Source organism: Saccopteryx bilineata, chromosome 3, assembly GCF_036850765.1.
Source record: "Saccopteryx bilineata isolate mSacBil1 chromosome 3, mSacBil1_pri_phased_curated, whole genome shotgun sequence".
Lineage (NCBI taxonomy): Eukaryota > Metazoa > Chordata > Mammalia > Chiroptera > Emballonuridae > Saccopteryx > Saccopteryx bilineata.
The window spans coordinates 27,063,474-27,089,109 of NC_089492.1; the positions used below are offsets into that span (position 1 = coordinate 27,063,474).

Consider the following 25,636-nt stretch of genomic DNA (forward strand, 5'->3'; position numbering starts at 1 on the left):
TATTGGGAGGAAGACTGAAGCAAGATATCTTTCAAATAATGTCACTATGTAAAACAATGAAAGTACCATAATATATGTAAAATTTAGAAAGTCTCAAGAATTCATAAGGAAAGTAGAATAAAAGTTCCAAAAGTAACTCAATTCTAAAGTCTTTAGGAAAAATATTAGATTTCAAATGAAAACCTTATTCGAAGTTTTTCTAAAAACAGGTGAGAAATAAATTAACATGTAATTATAAAACTGTTATTTTCTGGACATATAACAACTAATTTCACCAACATCATTTGAAACATATTTAATTGTTTATTCCTTTCATTTTTCATGACACGACTTCTTCTAAAGACAGTATGGTAGAGCACAGGGTCTGGGTTTCAAAAGAAACCCTGAATTCCAAGTATGACCACTTACCAGCTCTCTAACCAAGGGCAAAATATTTAACGCCCACAAGCCTCAGGAAAACCACCAATCTTCTAGGTATCAATATAAAGCAACTACATAATATTCAGAATATAATGGTATTAAATGAATTCTATCTTCCTTCTTTTTACCTGTGTGTTTAATAATTGTGTTTTAAGCCTTGACAAAAGCTCTCCCTATGAAATCTTTAAGGCACAGGCTTGGTTAGTTTGATATTGATGTCTTGCCCCAAACCTTACAGGGTTTGCACTAGCTGAGATGAGATAGAGAAACTTGTTAAAAATATGCATTTAAGTATCAAAAATCAGACAAAAAAATCAAAGTATAAACATGAATAGCAACGATACTTCTATAATCATAGTAAGAGTAGGGTATGAACACTGCAGTGGTCACCATTATGCACAATATAAGGTTTGTGAAGAAGGGTGTACTAAAACACCTAATGTTGTTTACCTCATTTTCTCAATGATTTGACAACAGAACCATTCCTCTAATGCTGAACACACAACAATAGGTTTAGGTCAGCAGCATTCTGCAGAATACAGTTTATATAGTACTACCATCAGGGTTCAAAGAAACTTAATACTTTAATGCCTTTTTAAAAACAATTCTTTTATAAATGATGGAAAATAGAAATTTAAACTTAAATGCATCAAAAGGTAACACTAAAAGTAAGATCTAAAATTTGATTCCCATCTTAGATCCTCCTATAAAACTTATTGAAAAAAACTGAAAATTGCAAATTAAATAATGTTTCTATTATTTTGAATTATGTATATCTGTAGATAGAATGTCATAATTTTTAATGCAAAACAAATTCAGTATTAAATTTGCAATAGCCTATTTGAAAAATGTTTTCCACTTAACAAACACTTCACTGAAGTATAAGAAAAGATTTTAAATACAAGATTCTAATATTCAAACTGGGAAACATGCCCCAAAGTTTCTACTATCTGAGTAGCACAGTGCTTAGTCATGGAAAACCTGGCCTTCAGCAGTACGTCTCCTAAGATTTGGAAGATCAAAACAAACTTCTAAGTCATAATTAAAGTCAGACTTCCTAATGAAACTACAGGGCAGCGTAAAAAACACCTACATGGCAATTACTACCACACAGGCAATAATAATATATTAAGTCACATACTACCCAGCCCTTTCCAGGTTTTGAGAAAAATAATTCCATGTTCTGACACAAGAACCAATCTCTATTTAGCATGATCATTTAAATGAACATTAAACGGGAATTCCATTTCTGGTAGAGATGAACAGGGACCAGATTTACCCTCTTGCCTAAAACAACCTAAGAGCTGGACTAAATATAAAAAACCATTTTTAAACTACACGGTAACAGATAGGACAAGATAGATTCCTGAGAGGCAGGAAACAAATGAGGTGAGTCCTCTTTTTATGGCCATGGCTTGCTGCCTTGAGAGTTTCAAGGGTGCTTGCTGTGCAGAGAGAAGAGAAAACTAGGTTGAGCCCAACAGATAAGTTCAGGAGAAAAGCTGAGCGTCTGGAAAGATAAGAGGCTGGCGTTCATAGGACAGAGCAATGGAGGGAAAATACAGAATAAGGACTCTGGAGGTTCCCCTTGAGGAGTACTCAGCTTTGTATTGATCAGTGCATGTGTATGGGGAAGCTACCCAAGCTAAAGAAAGAACCGGTAGAAAGGTTTAGGAGGAAAAGTGCTCAGAGCTCACACAGGCTGGATACAGTGCCCTTTTCTAACAGTCAAATTGGAAAGTGCTATGATTCCTGGGGTACTAAAGAGAGTACCCAGAGGATGCAATGGGGATTAGTATAAACACTGATTTGTTACAGTCTAGCGAAGGCACCAAAGGATCAAAGTGTTGGCAAGTAACTTAACTGTATCCCACAAGAAAGCTCAATAATATTTTTTTTAATTTATTTTTATTCATTCATTTAGAGAGGAGAGAAAGAGAAAGAGAGAGAGGAGAGACAGAGAGAGAAGGGGGGAGGAGCTGGAAGCATCAACTCCCATATGTGCCTTGACCAGGCAAGCCCAGGGTTTCGAACCGGCGACCTCAGCATTTCCAGGTTGACGCTTTATCCACTGCGCCACCACAGGTCAGGCAGAAAGCTCAATAATATTTATAGGAAACAAAATGAAAAGAGGCAAAGGAATGACGGTTTTGTTCACTCTCTTGATTGTGGTAACTGTTTCTCAGGTGTATTACAAATGTCTAAACTTTTCAAATTGTATACCAAGTATGTGCAGTCACTTCTACATCATTTACATGGCAAACGGTTTAAAAATAGCATTAATTCGACTAAATGTTAAGTAGAGTTTTAAACACCAATTTTCAACTGTATTTCTTTGTAACACTATTTTTTTCTTGTAAAATATGTCCCTGTTCTGAATTTTTCTAAACTTCTAGTTTGAATCTATCTTTGCAAAAGTCAGTTTACATCTTAAAAATGAAAAACGTTATACATTTTTAAGTGATTTTAACAATGGAGTTAGAATTTTTATTATAAAAATATAAAACTTCAAAAAGTATTTATGGCCATGAATAAATCTTAATCAAATCTGCTACTTGCCTTGTGTAACATTATATACAAGGGGGCTAACTAGCAATTTTTTCCTGAAAGGCAAGTCACATCTTAAAAAAAATAGGTCACCTTAGCAGAGACACTAGCTTAAAAAGGATTAAAGGAGCCTGACCAGCCTGACCGGGCCATGGTGCAGTGGATAGAACATCGGACTGGGATGCGGAGGACCAGGTTCGAGACCCCGAGGTCACTAGCTTGAGCGCGGGCTCATCTGGTTTGAGTAAAGCTCACCAGCTTGGACCCTGCTGGCTCGAGCAAGGGGTTACTTGGTCTCCACGGTCAAGGCACATATGAAAAAGCAATCAATGACCAACTAAGGTGTCGCAACGAAAAACTGATGACCGATGCTTCTCATCTCTCTCCATTCCTGTCTGTCTGTCCTTATCTGTCCCTCTCTCTGACTCACTCTGTTTAAATAAATAAATAAATAATAAAAAAAAGAAAAAGGAGCCTGACCGGGCAGTGGTGCAGTGGATAGAGTGACAGACTGGGATGTGGAGGACTCAGGTTCAAGACCCCGAGGTCGCCAGCTTGAGCACAGGCTCATCTGGTTTGAGCAAGGATCACCAGCCTGAGCCCAAGGTTACTGGCTCAAGCAAGGGGTCACTTGGTCTGCTGTAGCCCCCCACCCTCATCAAGGCACATGACAAATCAATCAATGAACAACTAAGGAACTGCAACGAAGAATTGATGTTTCTCATCTCTCTCCCTTCCTGTCTGTCTGTCCCTATCTGTCCCTCTCTCTGACTCTGTCTCCCCCACAAGAAGAAAAAAAGGATTAAAGGATTAAGGCCTTCCAGCAAAATACAGTCTAGAACTCCTGCTGCTCCAGATGTTGGAACCCAAAGGCCAACAGAGGGAAAGCAGATTTCGGGTTCTCCTTAGACTAATAATGCCCATAACCCTGGGAAATGTGGCATTCTAAAAGCATCTTCGTCCTTGACATAAAGGTAATTACATCCAATTCCAAAAACAAGATTTTAAATATTTGATATAGCAAAACAGACTTCACAATTCAAAGCAAAAACCTCACCTTTCTGAAAAATAAAATTCACCTAAAGAGATAATTATTATATTTTCTTTTTGAAAGGCATTCATTCAATAGGTATTCATTGAAGGCCTACCATGTGCTACAGGCATTGTTCCATTCAATGAACATAATTTTTTCTCTCAAGGAGCTTTCAAAGGATAAAAACTCTACCGTTATTTTAAAAGCAAGTTAACAAAAAACTGACTGCTATTTGGGTAATCTAAGAGAAAAAAAGCTCACAGTGAGCCCAGTTCAATATTCAACTTTGACAGGCAGGTGAGAAAAATTTTCACACTTGAGAGTTACTCTTCTAAAATAACATTCACATCTAAGTTTTAATTATGTGTATACTTTTATTAGAAAATATACTTCATCCATTCCCGTCCCCTCCAGTTCCACTTGTCCTAGGTTTGGATCCCTAAAACCTCTGGTCTGAGACAGAACAACCTCCAAATTACTTATTTCACCTTCTTCAAACCATCTCCTACAGAACTGACAAAGTTCTATCTAAAACTACCTGCAGGCATTTATTTCCCTAATCAAAATTTGACTTTACATTTTCCATTTTCTAATAATAAAAAGTAAAATTCTGAAGTGTAATAATATACCAGGTTGTTCACAAATGTAGACCTTCTTGTTGCATCTCTAGTTACTCTATAAAATAAACCAACTCAGAGGTATAAACTATTGTTACTTTTTAAAAATGTTTTTATTTTATTGATTTCAGTGAGAGAGAGAAAGAGAGAGACAGGAACATCAAGCTGTTCGTGTGTGTGCCCTGACTGGGAATCAACCAGCAACCTCAGAGCTTCAGGACGAACCACTAAGCAACTGAGCTACCCGGCCAGGACTAAAATATTGGTCTTCAGACGTAAATGAGTGAGGCAGACAGGGAGGTTAACCAGACAGAACGCCAGAACCATGCCCTTTCTTCAACCAGAACAGAAAAACGTTTTTTCATTTGAAACAGGTGTTAAAGGAGACAGTTCAGAAAAAAAGAAAAGTAAATGTCTTTTTAACCATATTGAAAGACATTCAACATCATTCACAATGCAAATTATAACAAGACAACATTTTAACCAATCAAACCAGGAAAGATTAAAAACAAAAATACGCTACGTGGGAGGATACAGGGAAAGCAGTACTTTCATATACAACAGAAAAGAGCATAGGCAACTAAAATAACCTTTGTGGTGGGAAATTCGGTAACATCTATGAAAACTTAAAATGTATGGAACCTCCTGACTCAGCTATTTCATTCTAGGAACATACCCTACAAATGACAACTACTGCAACACTACTTCTGGGAGGAAGATACCAGAATCAACCTAAGGGATCACCAAAGGGGACTTAAACTGTTTTTCATCAAGAGACTATACAACAATGCAATGTAATACTATGCAGCGACTCAAAGGATGATGTAAAAGTTGTGCTGACATGGCATGATCTTTAAAATATACTGCTAGATGAAGTATGTCACCATTTGCATTTTTAACAATTCTCCCTGTCCAAAGGGATATACACATGTACATGCATATTAGTACGTGTATGAGAAGAAGAAAAAACTCTGGAAAAATGCATAAGAAATTATGAACAATTTTAAATAAGTGAAAGAAGACTTGAGATCAAGAATGGAAGGGAAGACTTACCAGTTTTCACTATACAATGTTTTGCATTGTTTCTAATTTTTAACATGGGGGAATTACTTTTTCAAAAGAATATTTCAAAACTTTTTAATAGATGGGAGAAAGGTATTCCACTCTTCAGCATTCTCACAAAGGAAAAATTTTTTAATTTCCATTCCAATCACTTTATTCTTTCTTTCCTAAGTAGTCCTTATGCTTTAATAATGTTAAAACTTATTCATGTCACTCATGAGATACTATAGCTTTGTCTCAAGCCACACATATTTCAAGGACTACAAGGCTCGAAAATCATGCAGCTAGTCTTCAAACAATCAGGATTTACTATTTCAAAGTCCATAAACCCATTCATTATATCATGCTACCTCCCTAAAAGTAAAGACAAGGATGGTGTCTAATTCATCCTTCTATTCCCAACACAAAGCACAATGCAAGCACTCAACAAATGTTTTTTAAAAGAATAATGAATGCAGATGAAAGGATGGAGAGCTCTTGAAAGCTTGAATGAACAGCCTCATTTCTATACTGGATATATAGGAACATAGGTGCATAACACCAGTAAAAGAACCATATAACCACTTAGTGCAAAAACTATAGTGTAAGAGCTTGAATTTTAACTATAGATGAAAACAAAACCGGACTTTCTCACCTCTGAGATAACAGGGTTGCTTTGGAAAAAGAAACTGTGATGTCTTCTAAATAATTATTCAACTATTTAATATAAGTAAAGTCTTTCCCTACTATATTTTATTAGTTCTAGGCCTTATATGGTTTACCTCCCTCAATGTCTACCTCAGTACTTTTGCAGTTAATAGAAACAGTGTCTTTAATCTTAGTAACCCCACCACTATGGGGGCTCATGAAACATACTCAATAAACATTTACAGCAGGAGAGAAAAACAGGGGATATTAGATAAATATAATGCTCACAAAAACTAGGGGATATTTCAAAATGAAGATGAAGCTATAAAATATCCCCTAAATTTTGTGAGCAGTATATTTTATAAAAGCAAAATACATTTACCAGAGCTGAATTTAGCCACCTTGCTCTTAAACGTTTACCTAACAACTGAGGGGTTTAGTTACTACCACTTCATATGTAGTCTACAAGGGGTGCCATTTGGATTTCCCTTTTGGCCAGTCTTAAAGTCGTAAAACATAGAAAGCACCACAAAGACAAAACAATGTGTAGCTATATATTATTTTAGATCTTAAAAAGTTTATTAAAAATATGATCAACTTAAACTGACAAAAGTAAAATGTTTGACTTTTAATTCCAAGAAAATAAATTACAAGCTATTAATTTTTAACTTAGTACGAGAAAAATATATGAAACTCATACTTTTCTCAGACATCTGATTTCATTTTTTCAATATATAGGGTGGGTTTGCAGTTGTGAATATATGAAACAGATTATTCTAATATTATTTATTAATTATTGCATTATGTATTAGTATTACAACTACTTTTGCCCTACCCTGTATGGTTGGGTAAAAAAATACCTTCAAAACTGTGGTAGTCTTTCTTATATTTGAAATAAGTACATTACAAAATCTTAAAAAAAAACAAGACCAGTGTTTTATAAAAAGAATTTTTATTTCTTTATTACTGATTTGAGAGAAAGGAGAGAGAGAGAGAAAGAGGGGAAGGTACAGAAAGCATCAACTCGTGGTCCTGGCCAGTTGGCTCAGCGGTAAAGCATCGGCCCAGCGTGTGGAAGTCCGGGTTCGATTCCCAGCCAGGGCACACAGGAGAAATATCGTCCATCTGCTTCTCCACCCCTCCCCCTCTCCTTCCTCTCTATCTCTCTCTTCCCCTCCCGCAGCCAAGGCTCCACTGGAGCAAAGTTAGCCTGGGTGCTGAGGATGGCTCCATGGTCTCTGCCTCAGGTGCTAGAATGGCTCCAATTGCAATGGAGCAATGCCCCAGATGGGCAGAGCATCACCCCCTAGTGGGCATGCCAGGTGGATCCTGGTCAGCGCATGAAGAAGTCTGTCTGTCTGCTGCTCCCTCGCTTCTCATTTCAGAAAAATACAAAAAAAAAAAAAAAGAAAGCATCAACTTGTAGTAGTTGCTTCCTGTATGTGCCTTGACCCTGCAGACCCAAGGTTTTGAACCGGGGACCTTAGCATTCCAGGTTGACACTATCCACTGTGCCACCACAGGTCAGGCTATAAAAAATTATTTTACTAAGACAGATGGCAAGCTACTAGGATAGTTAAGAAAGAATCTTCACAAAATAATAAATCCTTGCCATTCAAATATCTACTAAAAAATAAAATCTGGAAAGTTTCCCTGGAGTGGAATAATATTAAAAACATAAAAATACAAAACATTTCAAAATATATACTGTGTCAAATCACCACATGTGTACCTTAAACTTACATAATGTTACTAGTCAATTATATCTGAAAAAAACTCTACCTTTTAAGCAATATACGAAACTACTACTATACAGTATCAAAAGGGGCAAGCAGAGATCAGAGATTTATGACCGATGAATGCCTGGTTAATGCTATCTAGAAACTGCACACTTCAATATTAAATCATTTCCCAACATAGCATAAATAATTTATTTAAAATGAATCAAATTACTGATATTTAATTATTAAACATTTCTGCATCTTATAATCTATAATTATATATTATGACATTTTTAAATATGCATTTTTAATGAAATACTGCTAAGAGAAAACCATGTCTTTGCATTATGTGTTAATGTAAGAATTTTTCCTTTTATAAAAGGACAATCCAAATTCAAACTGGTTTTTGTTTAAAAATTCTAAGAAGATTTTTCTTTTAGCAGGTATATGTATACATGGACATAATAACATAAAACATTTAAAATGCTTGATATGCTATCTAAAGTCTCTCTTTAATTTTTAATTTAATAAAAGGTAAATCTGAGGGAAGCCATTATATCAATAGTAAACTATCAATAAAATGTTCTCAACAGTAAAGTAATTATTTTTCACTGGAGTATTTTTAAAACAAATGATATCTGGAAAAAATATTCTGTCCAATAAAGTGATACAAAATTTGTTCAAAATCAGAATAAATTATATTTATGTTTCTTTCAATATATTTATAAATGATATATTCATTCTTATGCAAGTATAAGGCAGAAAAATGAAATCCAAAACAAAACACCTTTATTAATTCCATATACTAATTACTGAGATTGAGATGACTTCTTTCATTTTTCATAGACATAAATATTTTATAAACTTGAACAAAATATTACAAAAACACTGAGCTCTGCTGGGCTTTTATGCAAGTACATACAATTATTTCTTCCTAAATTTCAACTATATAGTTTCTTTCTACTAAGAAAGCTGCTCATTAAGTCAAATTTTTCTAAAGATTTTTAAACCTATGTTTTTAAAATGGTTCATCATAAACTATTTAAAATACAAAGATAAAACAACATGGTTCAACATATTTTCATATTTTTCCATTATTTCCAAAATGAATTAAATTTGCCTTTTGAAATAAACAAGGTGATCTTCAAAATAATCAGCTAACTTACAGTGTTAGTTGGATCTTCATGTAGAATTCGATCATATAGCTGTATTGCATCATCATATCTATTTAAAAAGGAAAAGCAAATAAAAAATCATGACCTTAAAATTTAGTGTCAAATAGTAAATATGAAAAACGATTAAACTGCCAGCACTTTGAATGTATTTACAACTGCTATCCAAAGGACTTCCAATATTCATATAACAGGAAAAGTTTGTTAACAGTGTCATTTTTATTTTTTATAGAAAAAAGGTAACATAAAATATATATAGAAAAACTTACTTCAAAAACACACAGAAACATTTTGGCCTAAATACAAAGATAAAAAACTAGCCTCACAAAGAGATACCTCTGTGGTCTAGTTATATCTAGGAATCACAGCCAATAAAAAGAAAAAGTTTCATTTTAACAAATACATTTACAAAGAAATGATCTATGTATTAATTCTCCTTTAATGAACATTTATAATAGCTTTTCTTAGTTGAGCTGATTCAGCTCATTAAGCGCCTATTAAGTACGCATACAATAATACTCTTTGCTGGGTTACAACTCAAGGGAAACAGCAAATTTATCAAACAAAAGGTAATCAAATATGACAGCACATTAACTAAGAAGCCAAAATTAACATTATAGAAAACCAAAGTAGGGATACATTAGAAATCACGTAAAGAACTTAACTATAGCCTGACCTGTGATAGTGCAGCGGATAAACGACCACCTGGAATTCTGAAGGTGCCACTTGGAAGCCCCCAGTTTGCCCAGTCGAGGCAGTTCAAGAAGCAACTACAAGTTGATGCCTCCCCCGTGTCCCCAACCCCCACCACCCACCATCTTTCTCTCTCTCCTATGTCTAAAATCAATAAATAAAATCTTTAAAAAAAAGATTAAAAAAAGAACTTAACTATATATCTTATATATAATAATCTTGACTGGGATGCAAGGAAATAGCTGAGTAATTCTGAAATTCCTTCTAACAATATGCAGAACCCCCAACTCCCTTCCAATCAGTCTCTCCACTTATGAATACAGATATTTAGAACAATGTTTAAAAACTTTTACCGCAGTGTTGCTAAAACCAGGAATAACAGATACAGTCTTAGGATCTCTTCAAAGTTGCCTACAAGACATTTTTCATTTTATATGTTTCTCTTAATGATATTCCTTTAAAGTTATCTCTTAATGACAGATAAGAATACTCAATATCATCATGTAACCCATCTTTTGACTATACACTAACCCCCAAATTTTAATACCCAAGCCTGTGTTTGTAATTATGATCACACCAATAGGTAAGAGTACTTCAACTATAGCAGACACTAAAATAAATAATAAAATGAGACAATTTATAAATGTGTACATACCATGTGAAGGGCAAACCACATCCTTCCACACTGAGTCAATCAAGACTCAGCAGTACTTCAAATAAAAAAGTTAGTTTGGATATCAAATACATGATAACATGACAGGTATGCTAGCCTCATAAGAGAATCTACAACTGAATGAGGAAACAAGATAAAATAATTAAATAATAATACGAAAAAAGTATACAAAGAAGAGCAAAATTAATGCTACAGAGCAGAATTCTCACAGGACAGTACATGAGAATCACCTGGGAATCTTTTCCAACTATAATACCTCTGGAAAGATATTAAAAAATGATACAAAGAAAGATACGAAACCATACATAGTTTTTTGCATTAATTTTGATTTCGAAAAAGAGCTTTGCATTTAAATATGATCTATTTTGATTACTGTATTTTCTTGTGCCCCTTATAAGTGCCTCCCTTTCCTCTCCCCAGGCCTGCCTGACCTGCAATGCAGTGTGTCTTAGGGAACGGGAGGGTTGGCGAGCCTGGGAAATCCGTGACACACGAGGGGATGAGAAGCTGACCTGTGATGTCAGCTCCTTTCTCTATGAGGCAGGAGGTAAATGCATCAGCTAAGGGTGGGGAGGACAGGTCTCCGGAGGGGGAAGACAGCATGGCTGGTGAAGAGACTGGGGAGGGAGAAGGTCCAGGACAAATGAAGGACAGTCACAGCATGGAGTGCCCTGCCCACAGCGAGATACTGCCGTGCGCAGTGTGCTGCCTGCCCGGTGTGTCACTCGCTCCTGCAGCAGCCTGGCAGGAGCTGTAGGGGCAGAGAAGACAGGAGGGACTGAGGGAGGGGCTACTGGGAGGGAAGGACAGGACCCGAGGAGGGCAAGGGTCCAGATGATTCCTCCCGAGACAGGGAGAGGGTCGGAAGAAAGGTTGGGTAGGATGAGAGGGTAGGGGGCGGGCAGGGTGGGCGGAGGAGTCTAGAAACATATACAGAGCTTGTGGTTGAAGAATGAGCCATATGTTGTTTTTATACTTGTACAAAAACTATACACATAAAACACTAATACCTAGTTTGTATTTGAACATATTTAAGTTAAACTATACCATAATTTAAAAAATCATTTATGTAAAACAAAAAGGAAAAGAAAAAATAATTTATGTAAAAAGTGAATATTGTGTGTCAACTTGACTGGCCGCTGCGTACCCAGATTAAACCTTATTTCTGGGCATGTCTGAAGGTGTTTCAGGATGAGGTTAGCATTTGAATCCATAACTCAGTAAAACAGACTGTCCAACGTGGGTGGGCACCATCTGATCCCTTAAGGGCCTGATTAGAACAAAAGTGGAGAAAGGAAGAAGTCAACCCATTTTACTGCCTCACTTCTGAGCTGGGGCTTCTCACTTCTGAGCTGGGGCTTCTCATCTCATCTTCCCCTATCCTCAGACTGAGATGTATACCACTGGCTCCCTCGGTTCTCAGTCTGCAGACTGGGACTCAGACTGAATTACAGCACAAGCTTAACTGTGTCTCTAGCTTGCAGACAGCAGATCCTGGAACTTCAAAGCCTCTAAAATTGTAAGCCAATTCCTCACAATAAATATTCATTTTCATTTGTGTGTGTGAAAATATATATATATATATATATATATATATATATATATAATATATGGTCTGTGTGTGTGCATAAGTACATATATGTCAGTATGTGTGTGCACAGGTATGTGTGTGTGTGTATATATATATTTGATTCTTTATATTTGATTCTTTATCAAATATACTTGATTCTTTATCTCTAGAGAATCCTAATACATTGAAGGTCCACAAAAATTTACCTTTAGTCAATAGTGTTCTCATACCTACCTCTCTTTTTATCTGCAGAGACTTTTTCCCCCCAAGTGAGAAGCTGCGGGGAGGCAGAGAGACAGACTCCCGCATGCGCCTGACCAGGATCCACCCAGCATGCCCACTGGGGGTGATGCTCGGCCCCTCTGGGGCATTGCTCCGCTGCAACTGGAGCCATTCTAGTGCCTGAGGTAGAGGCCATGGAGCCATCCTCAGTGCCTGGGCCTACTTTGCTCCAATGAAGCCTTGGCTGCGGGAGGGGAAGAGAGAGATAGAGAGGAAGGAGAGGGGGAAGGGTGGAAAGGCAGATGGGTGCTTCTCCTGTGTGACCTGGCTGGGAACTGAACCCTGGACTTCCACAAGCCGAGCGATGCTCTACCACTGAGCCAACAGGCCAGGGCCTATCTGCAGAGATTTTTAAAGAAAAACCTGTATTACACCACCCCAACAGACTGATTTCAGTAAAGTGGAAACCAAGCAACTACATATTTTTTTAAATTGCACAGATTCTAATTTACACAATCATGACTGAGTATCTATGATTAGTGATCCTATTTGATGAAGACAACATATACAGTATAATAGCCACTCCTTTAGATAAAAATATTAAAACTTTACTAAATAAAATGGTGATTTAAGTTCCAAAGAATAAGGCTTAATAAAAATTAAACTTTCGCCTGACCAGGTGGTGATGCAGTGGATAGAGCATCGGACAGGGACACATAGAACCAAGGTTTGAAATCCCAAGGTAGCCCGTTTGAGTACAGGCTCATCCGGCTTGAGCACAGGCTCATCTGGCTTGAGTGTGGGCTCACCAGCTTGAATTCAGGGTTGTTAGTTTGAGCATGTGACCACAGACATGACCCGATGGTCGCTGGCTTGAGCCCAAGGTCGCTGGCTTGAACAAGGAGTCACTTGCTCTGCTGTAGTCCCCCAGTCAAGGCACATATGAGAAAGCAATCAATGAACAACTAAAATGCCACAGCAAAGAACTGATGGTTCTTATCTCTTTCCCTCCTGTCTGTCCCTATCTAGCCTCTGTCTCTCTACAAAAAAAGTTTAAAAAAGAAAAAAATTAAACTTTACTGGGTATCTTAAATTAATACTTGAATTAATACTTAAAAATAAATTATTGCTACTATATCAATATTTTGTATGGTTGGAAAAGGGTAGAGGAATTGTATATATCAAAATGTATGCTTTCGAAACTAGCACCTCTCAAATCCTTACAACATAATTTTAAAAATCATTTCCCTTGAACTGTGGAATGTGGTTTGCTATTCATGTATTTTAGGAATGATCTAGAAATTCATACTACTTGAAATAAAACAAAAAGTAATATAGAGTAGAACACAGATTCAGGAGCAATCCTTTCAGATTTTATCTACTCCGTCCTCTGATTCAAAATTAGTTTCTGCTAACCTAAATTATCTATGCTCTTTGCTTACTTGCAGAGAGGATCCAAAGAGATTAAAATGTACACACACACAAACATATAAGCCCAGGAGTGAAGAGTTTGAGAAAAAGTATATCAATAAATCTGGTTTAAAAAAGCTACTACAATTGAAGTACAATTTAACTGTCTTAACCTGAACCACCAAGCTAAAAAGGTGAGAAGTAATAAACTAATTCCAAAGTTCTTATGTAAATTCAAAGAACTCAGAATAGACAAAATAATCTTGGGGAAAAAAAGAAAAAAGATCAAGGACTTACAATGCCCAATTTCAGAACTTAGTACAAAGCCATAACAACAATACAGTGTAGAATCAATATGGTGTAGCATATGATAAACTATATAGATTAATGAAATAGAATGAAAAGCCTGGAAATCAACCCTCATATTTTCACTTAATTGATTTGCAACAAGGGTGCCTAGACAAATTGTGCTGAGACAATTGAATATTCACATGAAGAAGAATGATGATAGGTACTTACCCCATACCATAAAAAATATTAAATCAAAATGGGTCAAAGACATAAATATATAAACTAAAACTACAAAATTCTTAGAAGAAAAATTAGGTATCATCTTTGTGACCTTGGATTAGACAATGGTTTCTAGATATGACACCAACAGCAAAAGAAAGAAAAAGAAAACAAACAGGACTTCATAAAATATCAAAACATTTGTAATCAAGGACATCATTAAGCCAGTGATTTTCAAATGGTGTGTCACAAGAATTTTTCAAACATGCAATACCTGACTAGTTAGTGGCACTGACCTCTTTTCCTTTAGGTTGTCAAAAAATGTCAACAGTCAATACAACAATATTTGTCTGGTGTGAATAATCAAAATTATACCTATATTTTTGCCAGTGCCCCTGACTAGTCAGATATTGCAGGTTTCAAAAATTCTTGTGACACACCAGTTGAAAAGCACTGCATTACACTAATAATGATTTATCAGAAAGAGAAATCAAGAGAACAACCCTAGTTACAACTTCATCAAAAAGAATAAAATATTTAAGAATAAATTTAACCAAAGAGGAAAAAGCCGTGCACACTGAAAACTATGACATTGATGAATAAAAACATTGAAGACACAAATAAATTAAAAGACTTCTGTGCTCATGAATTGAAAGAACTAGTGTTAGTACAAATGCTGATACTACCCAAAGCAATTTACAGTCAGTGCAAACCTAATAAAAGTTCCATTGGTACTTTTAACAGAAATAGAACAAATTCCAAACTATGTGTGGAAGCACACAACCCTGAACAGCCAAAGCAATCTCAAGAAAAAAGGACAAAGCTGGAGGTATCTCATTCTTCCTAATTAGCAAACTATGATATGTTATGAAGTCATAGTAATAAAAACAGTACAATACTGGCATAAAGAGACACAAAGATCAATGTAACAGAATAGAGACTTCAGAAATAAACCCACACATGTATGGTTAATTAATTTACAACAAATGCACTAAGAGTATACAATGGAGGAAAAATACTCTCTTTAAGAAAGTGTTAAAAACTGGACAGCCACATGTAAATGAAACTGGACCACTACCTTACACCATACACAAAAATCAACTCAAAATGGATTCAAGACCTGAATATAACACCTGAAACCATAAAAATTCCTAGAAAAAAACATAGGGGGTAAACTGATATTGGTCTTAGTGGTGATTTTTTGTATTTGACACCAACAGCAAAGGTAGCATAAGAAAAACTAAACAAGTGAAAGTATATCACACAAAAAAACTGCTGTACAGCAAAGGAAACATCAACAAAATAAAGAGGCAACCTATGGAACAGAATAAAATAGAAATCATATACCTAAACAGGGGTTAATCTCCAAAAGATATAAAGAATTCATATAAATCAATAGTAAAAAAAAAGAACAATACAAGTATAAAATGGGCAGAGACTCTGATAAATATCTTTTCAAGACATACAAATGGTCAACAGGTTCATGAGAAGATACTCAACATCATTGATCATTAGAAAAATGTAAATCAGAACCACAATCAATGAGATATCAGCTCACACCTGTTAGAATGGCAAGTACCAAAAAGACAAGGCATAAGTGTTGGCAAGAACGTGAAGAAAAGAAAACACTTGTTCACTGTTCATGGCATATAAGTTGGTATAATGACTATGAAAAATCAATATGGAGTTTCCTTAAAAAGTTAAAAACAGAACCACCATTTAATCTCACAGTTCCACTTCTGGGTATGTACCTGAAGGAAATAAAAGCACTATCTTAAAAAGATATATGCACCCTAACATTCATGAAATTTATAACAGCCAAGACAAAGAACAACCTAAGTGTCCATCAAATGATGAATGAGGTTGTGACACATATACAATGTAATATTATTCACCAATAAAAATGACGGAAATTCTGCCATTCGTGACAACCTGAATGGACCTTGAAGAGATTATGCTAATTATAGTAAGTCAGACAGAAAGACAAGTACCGTATGATTTCACTTATATGTGGAATCGAAAAGACCCTAAACTCATAGATACAGAAAACTGAGGTGGTTGCCCAAATGGGCATAAGAAATCGGTGAAGATGTTCAAAGGTACTAACTTTCAGTTACAAAATACATAAGTAAGTCCTGGCGCTGTAATGTACAGCACAGTTACTATAGTTAACAAAACTGCGTGGTGCATATAAAGTTCCTAAGAGAATAGATCTTAAAAGTTCTCATCACAAGAAAAATTTATGACAATGGGTGGTAACAGATGTTAACTAAGTTACTATAATCATTTCATGATACATATATCACATCATTATGTTGTACACCTGAAACTAATATAATACATTGTTATGTGTCAATTATACCTCAATAAAATAGTAATAATAAATAACCTTTAGTGTCTATGAAGGTCCTACATATATATCATTACTAATTGCCAAAACAATCCTGAGAAGGTAATATTCTTGCTTTACAGAGGAATAAGGCTGAAAACCCTAAGGTTAAGTAATTTGCTTGGTAAATGGCTAATAATTCTTGGAACCAGGACTTTGAAATCAATTCTTATTCTAAAGTATAATCTCATTTCATCAGACCAGAGATGGTAAGTGGATTACAATTTTATGTCAAATCCTATTTACTGAGAAGTAAAGGCCAGGATTTATGCTGAAAAGTACCTTGACATTACTCTGAATCTCAGGAGCAAGAAATCTTACACAATCAATGATGATGCCATAAGTATAGAACAGAAAGGTAGGCCCATGCTTGACATTTTAAAACAGGATCACATGGCTTACAAGATTCAGTTACCTTTCCATAGCTTCAAATCTCATGCCCGTTAGTCGCTTGACTCTGTGACTGCCAGGGAACTGTCTTCTCAACTCCTGTAGACAAAACTAAAAACAAACTGGTAAAGAAGACTTGTAGTAATTATATTACCTAACTAAACAGGCTACAAGAAACAGCCTACATAAGTCTTCAATGTATCTTCCTAAATCATTTCATTAGTGTGATCTAATGACATGAAGTGAAATTAATCTAATGAATAATGGGTTAAAGGAGAACCCTGAAATTACAGTCAGAGAAACAATCAGTTCTCAGACATGAGTCACACTAGTAACTGAAAAACTGAGCAGAACGTGTGCCAACTAATAACTGTTCAACTACTACCATGTTACTCCTCCTTAAAAATGGCTTAAAAATGTGTCAGACCCCACTTAAATGCCTACAACAGTTTCCTGGTATCTTCTAACTATTCATAGGCTTTCTTTAGATAAAAATTAAGTTCTTTGGTAGTACTCTCAAGTCCCTAGCAACTACTACTAACACGTTGCTTGATTTTTCATAGTTGAAGTCATTACTAATCTTGTCAGTAGACACTTCCTGATTTGGGGTCATAAAATACAGACACCAAATCTATGAAATATCAATCTCCTTTAGGCAGATATCTAGAATTCACCAATTGACAAATTTAAAAAGTTAAATATTTATTGAGTACCTACTCTGTTCTCTGCAACATGAGAGATTATAAATCTTGGATGTGCTAGAAATGGTAAGGATTATAAAATGGTCTATTCTAGTGCTCCAAAGCATAAGTAACCAAATAAGTTTTAATATGATCTGGAGGTATAGCTTCAAAGTGTGTAGCTAAAATTTGCCCTGCTAAGAAAAATATTCAAGTTAGTCAAAACTGAAAATGATGTTCATTTATGTCTTTGACATAAAGCAAAATTCATAATACAAGGTCAATCAAACTGACTAGTAGACATTCTGAAACATTAAAAAATAAATAACGTTAGCCCTGGCCGGTTGGCTCAGTGGTAGAGCGTTGGCCCGGCGTGCAGGAGTCCCGAGTTCAATTCCCAGCCAGGGCACACAGGAGAGGCGCCCATCTGCTTCTCCACCCCTCCCCCTCTCCTTCCTCTCTGTCTCTCTCTTCCCCTCCCGCAGCCAAGGCTCCATTGGAGCAATGTTGGCCCGGGCACTGAGGATGGCTCCATGGCCTCTGCCTCAGCTCTAGAATGGTCCTAGTTGCAACAAAGCAATGGCCCAGATGGCAGAGCATCGCCCCCTGGTGGGTATGCGGGTGGATCCTGGTCGGGTGCCTGCGGGAGTCTGTCTGACTGCCCTCCCCATTTCCAACTTCAGAAAAATACAATAAATAAATAAATAAATGTTACCCAAAAATGCTATCTAATTTGATCTCCTGCTTTATCTGTATTATCTAATTTGACCTTCTAATTTATCAAATGGTTTTGGCTATTTAAAAAGTAAAACTTAAAATTTTCCCTCAAGAAATATGCAAAAAAGCTATGTGTCATAGGTTCTAAAGGTAATACAAAAAGATTGTATTTTCACCACTGGCAGCTCCACTAGAATTCCAACCTAATGTAAATTACCTTGGAAAGAATAATGCTAATTCAGATATGCATATGTTCCCCTGGTATTTCTATTTTCTGTTTCTGTATAATACTTACTGGCTTACATGATGAAGGAGTATGAAGTAGACTTAAGAATTCAGAATTATAGAAACAAAAGAACAGAGAGCTCTGTTTCCTGATTTACAAAATGAATATGATGATAATATTAAACACAAATCAAGAAATAATTGTGAAAATCAAATAAAGTATGATACAAAGCATTTAGCATTATACCTAGCAAATGAGTGTTCAAAATATAGCTATTATCATTCTTCCATTTTAAAAGCAGTATTAGTAATTTAAGTCATGCTCTGTACATGTTAGGACTTTCTAATACTTTAAGGTATGTAATTACAATACTGCAAAACAGTATATAACAACATATACTATGGAAGTCATTCAACAACCTAAAAGATAAAGTTGTTTTAAACTACCTGCTTCTTATAAAAAAACTCTATAATACAGCATAATTGACCCAGTAAGTGGATAACCTTTACCAATCAATTTACCCTCTTCAGTAAAAATGGGATACTAAGTGTCTATGTCTCAGGAGTATTTAAAAGATTTAAGAATATTACTGTGTTTCAAGTACCTAGTTAGTCCTACCTACTCATAAGAGTAGCTTTGACAACCAGCTATAGAAAACATTCTATATAAGCCATATACTAAGTCTTAACTGCTTATATATAGATATAATGCATGAAGTATATAAATGTAAAATAAAATATAATTTAAATACCTACCAATGCCAAGTCATCTCGACCATAGTCTAGGGCTGCAATCATCACCTGTTCATATATGATCCAAACTAGATACATATAGAGAGAAAAAAACTAAGTTTACTATAAAAATCTCCCAACAGAAATTAGATAATAAATTATTCTCATTTGATAATATAGAAAATAGTACTTTTAACTGAAAACTGATTTACTGTATTATATCAGCAATTAAAGAAAGCATCCTTATATGTTTCAGTATTGTAAAATATTTTAATATATAATCAAGTAAAAAAAATTCCAGTTATCTAATACCTTCACTGTTCTAAAGGGTTCTTGATGAAATACATTTTCACCAGACCAGGACTGAAGCCCTGTGGGATTTAAAACAAAAACGCCTATTTTTATAGCTTCAGTACTAACAAAAATTAGAAAGCCTTCTCAAAGTATCAGTCTTCCCGAGAATATTTTTAAAGTGACAAATCACAGTCAGACTGATTTAAACACCAGAAAAAATAACAAAAAAAAATTTTTTTAACTAAGAGCAGTAAACGAGTATGTGCTGAGCATAAGTATAAAAAATTTAAAAACTTACTGTCATCTCCAAGCTTCGAAGCATATTCATTAATTAATTCCTCTCCAACTTCCACAATTTGCTCACTATTTCTTGAGTTTTCTTCTCTCCATTTTCTCATTTTATCTCGCATTTCTGAAAACCAAAAGACTTATTATATATATTTGATCAATGTCAAAAAAATTCACAAAATGAAGTAAACTTTTTTGATACAGAAAATAAACTCACACTAACATAAAAGTTCATGTATGTCAAAATTCATAAACCAGAATATCAATTTAATAAGAAAAACAGATACTTTGGAAGACTGCAAATGCATTAAAACTACTTTTAAAAGAAATGAATGGCATAGATCCACTACAAAGATCCTCTATTCCTTTAAGCAACTGCATATCTTAACACTTTTTCAGGTTACCATTTTTTCAATGTTCAGAATTTGATAAAAGCGAGGAATTATTTTCTCAGACAAATTCACAAAAACAATATAAAGAAATCTCAAAATTTCAAAGTGCACCAGAAGTTGACCCACTGACTCAAGAATATAAAGTTTTCATAATCAGGGTATCATAATAGGCTATCAGCACAAAAAGGATATTCAAAAGGATATAACATCACATAAATGTATAAAGACATACAACTATGCCAAAAAACAAAGAGCAAAAAATCAGAACAAAGGACATCTTTTGATTATATGTACAGTAAGAAATAAAATGAATAATTTAAGGGCAAAAACACTAGCAAACAACACAGCCAAGAGAACAACTTTGCATACTGTAATACAATAGAAAACTCAAGTTTTAAAGAACATTTTGATAATAATAGAATGGGTTGGGGGAGAGTACCTAATCCAGTAAACAAAAGATCCCTCTTTTATAGTTAAGGCAGAATTAAATGTCCAATTCGCCAATCATATACATGCTTTCTTACTCCTATCTCTGAAAATCTTACATATTCATCTGAAGTACCACCTTCTTCTATAGACATAACTGTTGAACAGATGAATTAAATAAACAATACATTAGGCCCTTAGAGAATAAATATAAGAGAAGCACGTGGGATTTTCATTACTTTTGTATGCACTGAGTCCCTATAGTTCAAAGTCTAAAAAAGAAAACAGAAAATCATGCAAAGATCAAGAGACCCTAACTAAATTTATAAAAATGGTATTAGAAAATCATTACAATTAATCCCTTCTACCAAAACCCAGAAATCAGATTGACTCTCAATCTGCAGATGATATGATATAATCCTGAACTGAATGTTAAAGGTTGAAGAGGAATTCAGCAGATAAACAAAAATGCTCGTAGTTAGAATTAAAGAAACAGACTGGGATTAGGAGATGAGTAGGTAAAAAGTAAGATTAAGTTTCTAAAAGGCCTTGTATGTCATACCAAAGAAGGGGCTGCCTTTTGAAGATAATGATGAACTAAAAAAGGAAAGCAACATGACCAACTCTGCATGTCAGAAAATGGCCCAAGTTCTTCAACAGATACATTTTAAGGAAAACAAAGAGACAGAATGGGAACTTAAAGGTCAAGAGACTTTTAAGATATATCAAACTTCATAAAAATCGGCAAGACTAAAGTATAATATTTATAGATACGCGAGGAGGTATTTACTAGAAGTCAGGCTAATGGCTATGATGAGGGAAGAGGGCCTTGCTGGGATGGGGCACACAAAGAACTTCTGGGAGGGCTAGCAAAGGTCTGTTTCTTCACCTGGGTAGTGGTATTGAGGGTGTTCATTTTGTAATAGTAAATTTGTTTTGTATAATTCTTTCTGTTTATTTTACAATAAAAAGATATTTAGAGCGAAAGAGGAAAGGGCAGAGAAGGGGGAGAACAGAAGGCAAAAGAGTGAGGGCGGCAGGAGGGAGATGGAGAGAGAAAGAAGGCCATTAAGCCCTTTAAAATACAGACGGAAGAAAATCGTTTGTCATTTACCAAATTAAATACTGGGAGGTTCAAAAAATAAGTTGAGTAGCAATATAATTTCATTGAAACTCTGACACAGAAGTTTATTAACTTAACAGTTTAAAAATACAGAGCTTATTATTTGCTGGAAATGATCTCAAATCTCTCATAAAACTACTACAGTATAATATTTTGTACTCTGAAAATCAACCAAAATCATCAGGGAGATATATTTCCTGTGCCTGCTTAAAAACACATGATTGTTGACATGAAGATCCCAAGGAATCAAGTTAGACTGCAAAAGTATTAGTAAATACAAATGCTTTTCAGACCATGACAGCTTAACACACACACACACACACACACACACACACACACACAAAACATTCATCTACAAGCTTTATCCCATTAAGTAACTCATCAAATTATGTAGCATGCATAAAGTTTTTACTAAAAGAATGCAATGGCAACATTTACTCTTAATCACTGATATAAAACTAATATTGGAAAAAAACAAAGTCTACTTAGGAAACAGAAATCGAAAACAGTGCTATTGTATTTAAATCCAATAATCAAATATGACTAAAAATATTCCTTTAAACATAAAGTTAACAAGCCTGGCCAGGCAGTAGTGCAGTAGATAGTAGTGGCCTGGGATGCAGAAGACCTAGATTTGAAACCCTGAGGTCCCTAGCCTGAGTGCGGGCTCACCAACTTGAGCTCAGAATCTCAGACAGGACCCTATGGCCACTGGCTTGAGTCTAAGGTCGCTGGCTCAGCTAGAACCCCCGCCCCCCCCCCTCCACCGCCCGTCAAGGCACATATGACAAAACGTCAAAGAGCAACTAAGGTGCCGCCATAAAGAATCAATGCTTCTCATCTCTCTCCCCTCCTTTCTGTCTGTCCCTCCCTCCCTCTCTCTCTCTCTAAAGCTATTGTCTTTATCTAATCCATATCTCATACACAGTTAAGGTTACTACCCACAGAATACTTCTGACACCAAATGTATTAGGGGGTGTTTTCCCCACACCGACCAATTCTACAACTCTATAAACACCAACTTGTTGTCCATTAATTCGATTCAATTTCGGCACCAACTACAGGGAGTTAGCATAAAACCCCATAGGTAAAGGGCTCAGTCCCACCAGACTGTCCATACTTTACAAATTTATCACAAATTAGGGCCATCTCTACTTCTAACCAATTGACTATAAAGTCCAGGTTCCTACAACCTCCTTATCAGGTTCTACATCTGCTAGAACGGCTCACAGAACTCCGGAAAGGGATTTCCTTACTCCTGTTTATTATAAAGGATACAACTTAGAAACAGCCCAATGGCAGTGGGGAGCAGAGGCACTTCCATGCCTTCTTTGAGCATGTCACTCTCCCAGCACCTTGATGTGTTCACCAACCTGGAAGCTCTCCAACTCCTAGAGTTTGGATTTTATAAGGGTTTCTTTCTGTAGGAATGAGTGAATCACTGTTGATTAACCCTATCTTCAGACCCTCTCCACTCCCAAGAGGTCAAAAGCAGGCTGAAAGTTCAAACCCTTCATCAGGTGTTGGTCTTTCTGGTGACCCACCACCATCTTAAAGCTAGACAGCCACCAGTGATCTCCATAGTGTACAAAAAGACACAGTTATCACTTTAGAAATTCTAATGGTCTTAGAGACTCTTGTATCAGGAACCCAGAACTGAGATAAAATATTGCCACAAAAAATATTCCTATCAACCTTACCACTCAGGAAATTACAAGGATTTAGGAGCTCTGTACCAGGAACCGGGGATGAACACCAACTAGATATTCTTTATTATATCACAACACAACATATAGTTATCTTTGGATCTACATCTTTGGTTTTTCAGAATTTTTTCAAACCATATCCCCATACCATGGGTCCACATTCTCTTTCAACCTGGCAGATTATTTCAAAAGGGAAAGAAGAGCCTCGGGAATATAAATTACTGTGTTGCAGATCCGTTCAATACTCTCTCTCTTGCCCATATCCTGACACCCAAACTAAGGAAAGCTAGCCCACATGAATTAATAAAATGTACCATTTGACTTCAAGAATTATCATTTAATCTTTTAAATGGGAATTCTCTGCAATGCTCGTTAAGCAGAATTCTTGCCTATAAACTAGAAAATAAAAAAGAAAAACTGATTCTCATTTTTTACAAAATATCTCATTTATCAACAGTCTTCAATTTTCCATCAGTCTTATTCTATTTATTCATAATCGAAGTACTGTACTGAAATAACTTGCTAGGCCCAAGATAGAGCCACTCAGCCCAAGGTGCCATGTCAGCAATCTGAAATTTAGTTTTTATGTCTCTATAAATGCTCCACTTGACAGAAATGCAGTATATCCATATAACCAATTCTCCAAAACCAAGCCAACCCTGGGCCTTCTTCCTACTCCCATAAAGGTTGACAATGTGGCCCAGCCAATCAGATATTTTTTCTATTTGTATCCTCTTTGTTCTTTATTCTTTTATTTTTTTAATTTTTATTTATTTTAATGAGAAAGGAAGGAAGAGAGAGAAAGAGAGACAGGTACATTGATCAGTTCCTATATGTGCCCTGATCGAGGGTCGAACCTGCAATGCCTGTGCTTTGGAACAACACTCTAACTAACTGAGCTATCTGGCAAGGGCTCTTTATTCTATAAAAGCTTCTTGGCCCTGGCTGATCATCTCAGGAGTTAGAGCGCCATCCCAAATTAACAAAGTTGCTGGTTCGATCTGGTCAGGGCACACACAGGAAGCAACCAGTGCAAGACTGAGTGAAGCAACAAATAAATGCTTCTTGCTTCCTTCCTCTCTCTGTCTCTCTAGAAATCAATCAGTAAATAAAAAAGTAAGCCCTGGCTAGATAGCTTGGTTGGTTGAAACGTCATCCTGACGCACAGAGGTTGCCGGTTCAATCCCCGGTCAGGGCATATACAGGAATAAATAGCTCGATGTTCCTGTCTGTCTCTCTCTCTCCCCGACTCTCTAAATAAAAATAATTAATTAAAAAAATGAAAAAGCTTACTGCCTCCTACCCCATTTTGAAGTTCTCTTAAAGGAGACTACCTCATCAAGTATTAAATAAAGTTTGTATCACCTCTATTGTCTTCTTTAATCATGTTTTAACACTGTATTACTTAAGAACCTCTGATTTGTAAAACATTTCCCTTTCATCTATTGATACATCCACTTCTATTTAGTCATTCAAAAATGTAATGACAGATTATTTCTAAAACATATGCTAGAAATATAAAGATGAAAAAAGAATTATCCCTTGTGCCTGAGAATCTGACAAACTAACAGAAAAACTGTAAACAAATGCAAAATAATGTAATAAAAGTTAAGACAGTAGTATGCTCAGAGCACAGAAATAAAGGTGAAAAAAAGATTAATTTCACCTGGAAGGGAAAAGGGGTTAAAGAAGACATCTGTGATAATGAATTAAGCCCTCAGGGTCAAAGGGGATTTGTTAAATGAAGTTTAAAGCAAAGGCACATAAGGCATGGGAAGGATTAAAATATCTAATGTGCTCAGGAATTGGGAAATTGTCCGACCCACCTAGATTAGGGGGAGGGGGAAAAGGCTGGCAAATCAGCTCCTGCAGGCCATTGCCAAATGGAGGTAAGGTAAACTCTTCACTGATGTTACCCCAAAAAAGGGTGGGGGAAACACAACTCTCTGTCCAAGGCACTCCCAGGGACCTTAATAAAAACATGAAGAAGCACCCAT

At 35.7% G+C, this 25,636-nt stretch overlaps 1 protein-coding gene across 2 annotated transcripts in view; it reads right to left on the reverse strand.

Moving 5' to 3' along the window:
• EMC2 (ER membrane protein complex subunit 2) overlaps positions 1 to 25,636 on the reverse strand; it is a 56,569-nt gene that overhangs the window by 20,340 nt on the left and 10,593 nt on the right. For both annotated transcript variants that reach the window (XM_066265816.1, XM_066265815.1), the window contains exons 2-5: positions 20,003 to 20,116; positions 19,435 to 19,499; positions 17,082 to 17,167; positions 9,194 to 9,251 (exon numbers count right to left, since the gene is read on the reverse strand). In XM_066265816.1, coding sequence (XP_066121913.1) covers positions 9,194 to 9,251; positions 17,082 to 17,167; positions 19,435 to 19,499; positions 20,003 to 20,116 — 323 coding nt within the window. The remainder of the gene's footprint in view (positions 1 to 9,193; positions 9,252 to 17,081; positions 17,168 to 19,434; positions 19,500 to 20,002; positions 20,117 to 25,636) is intronic.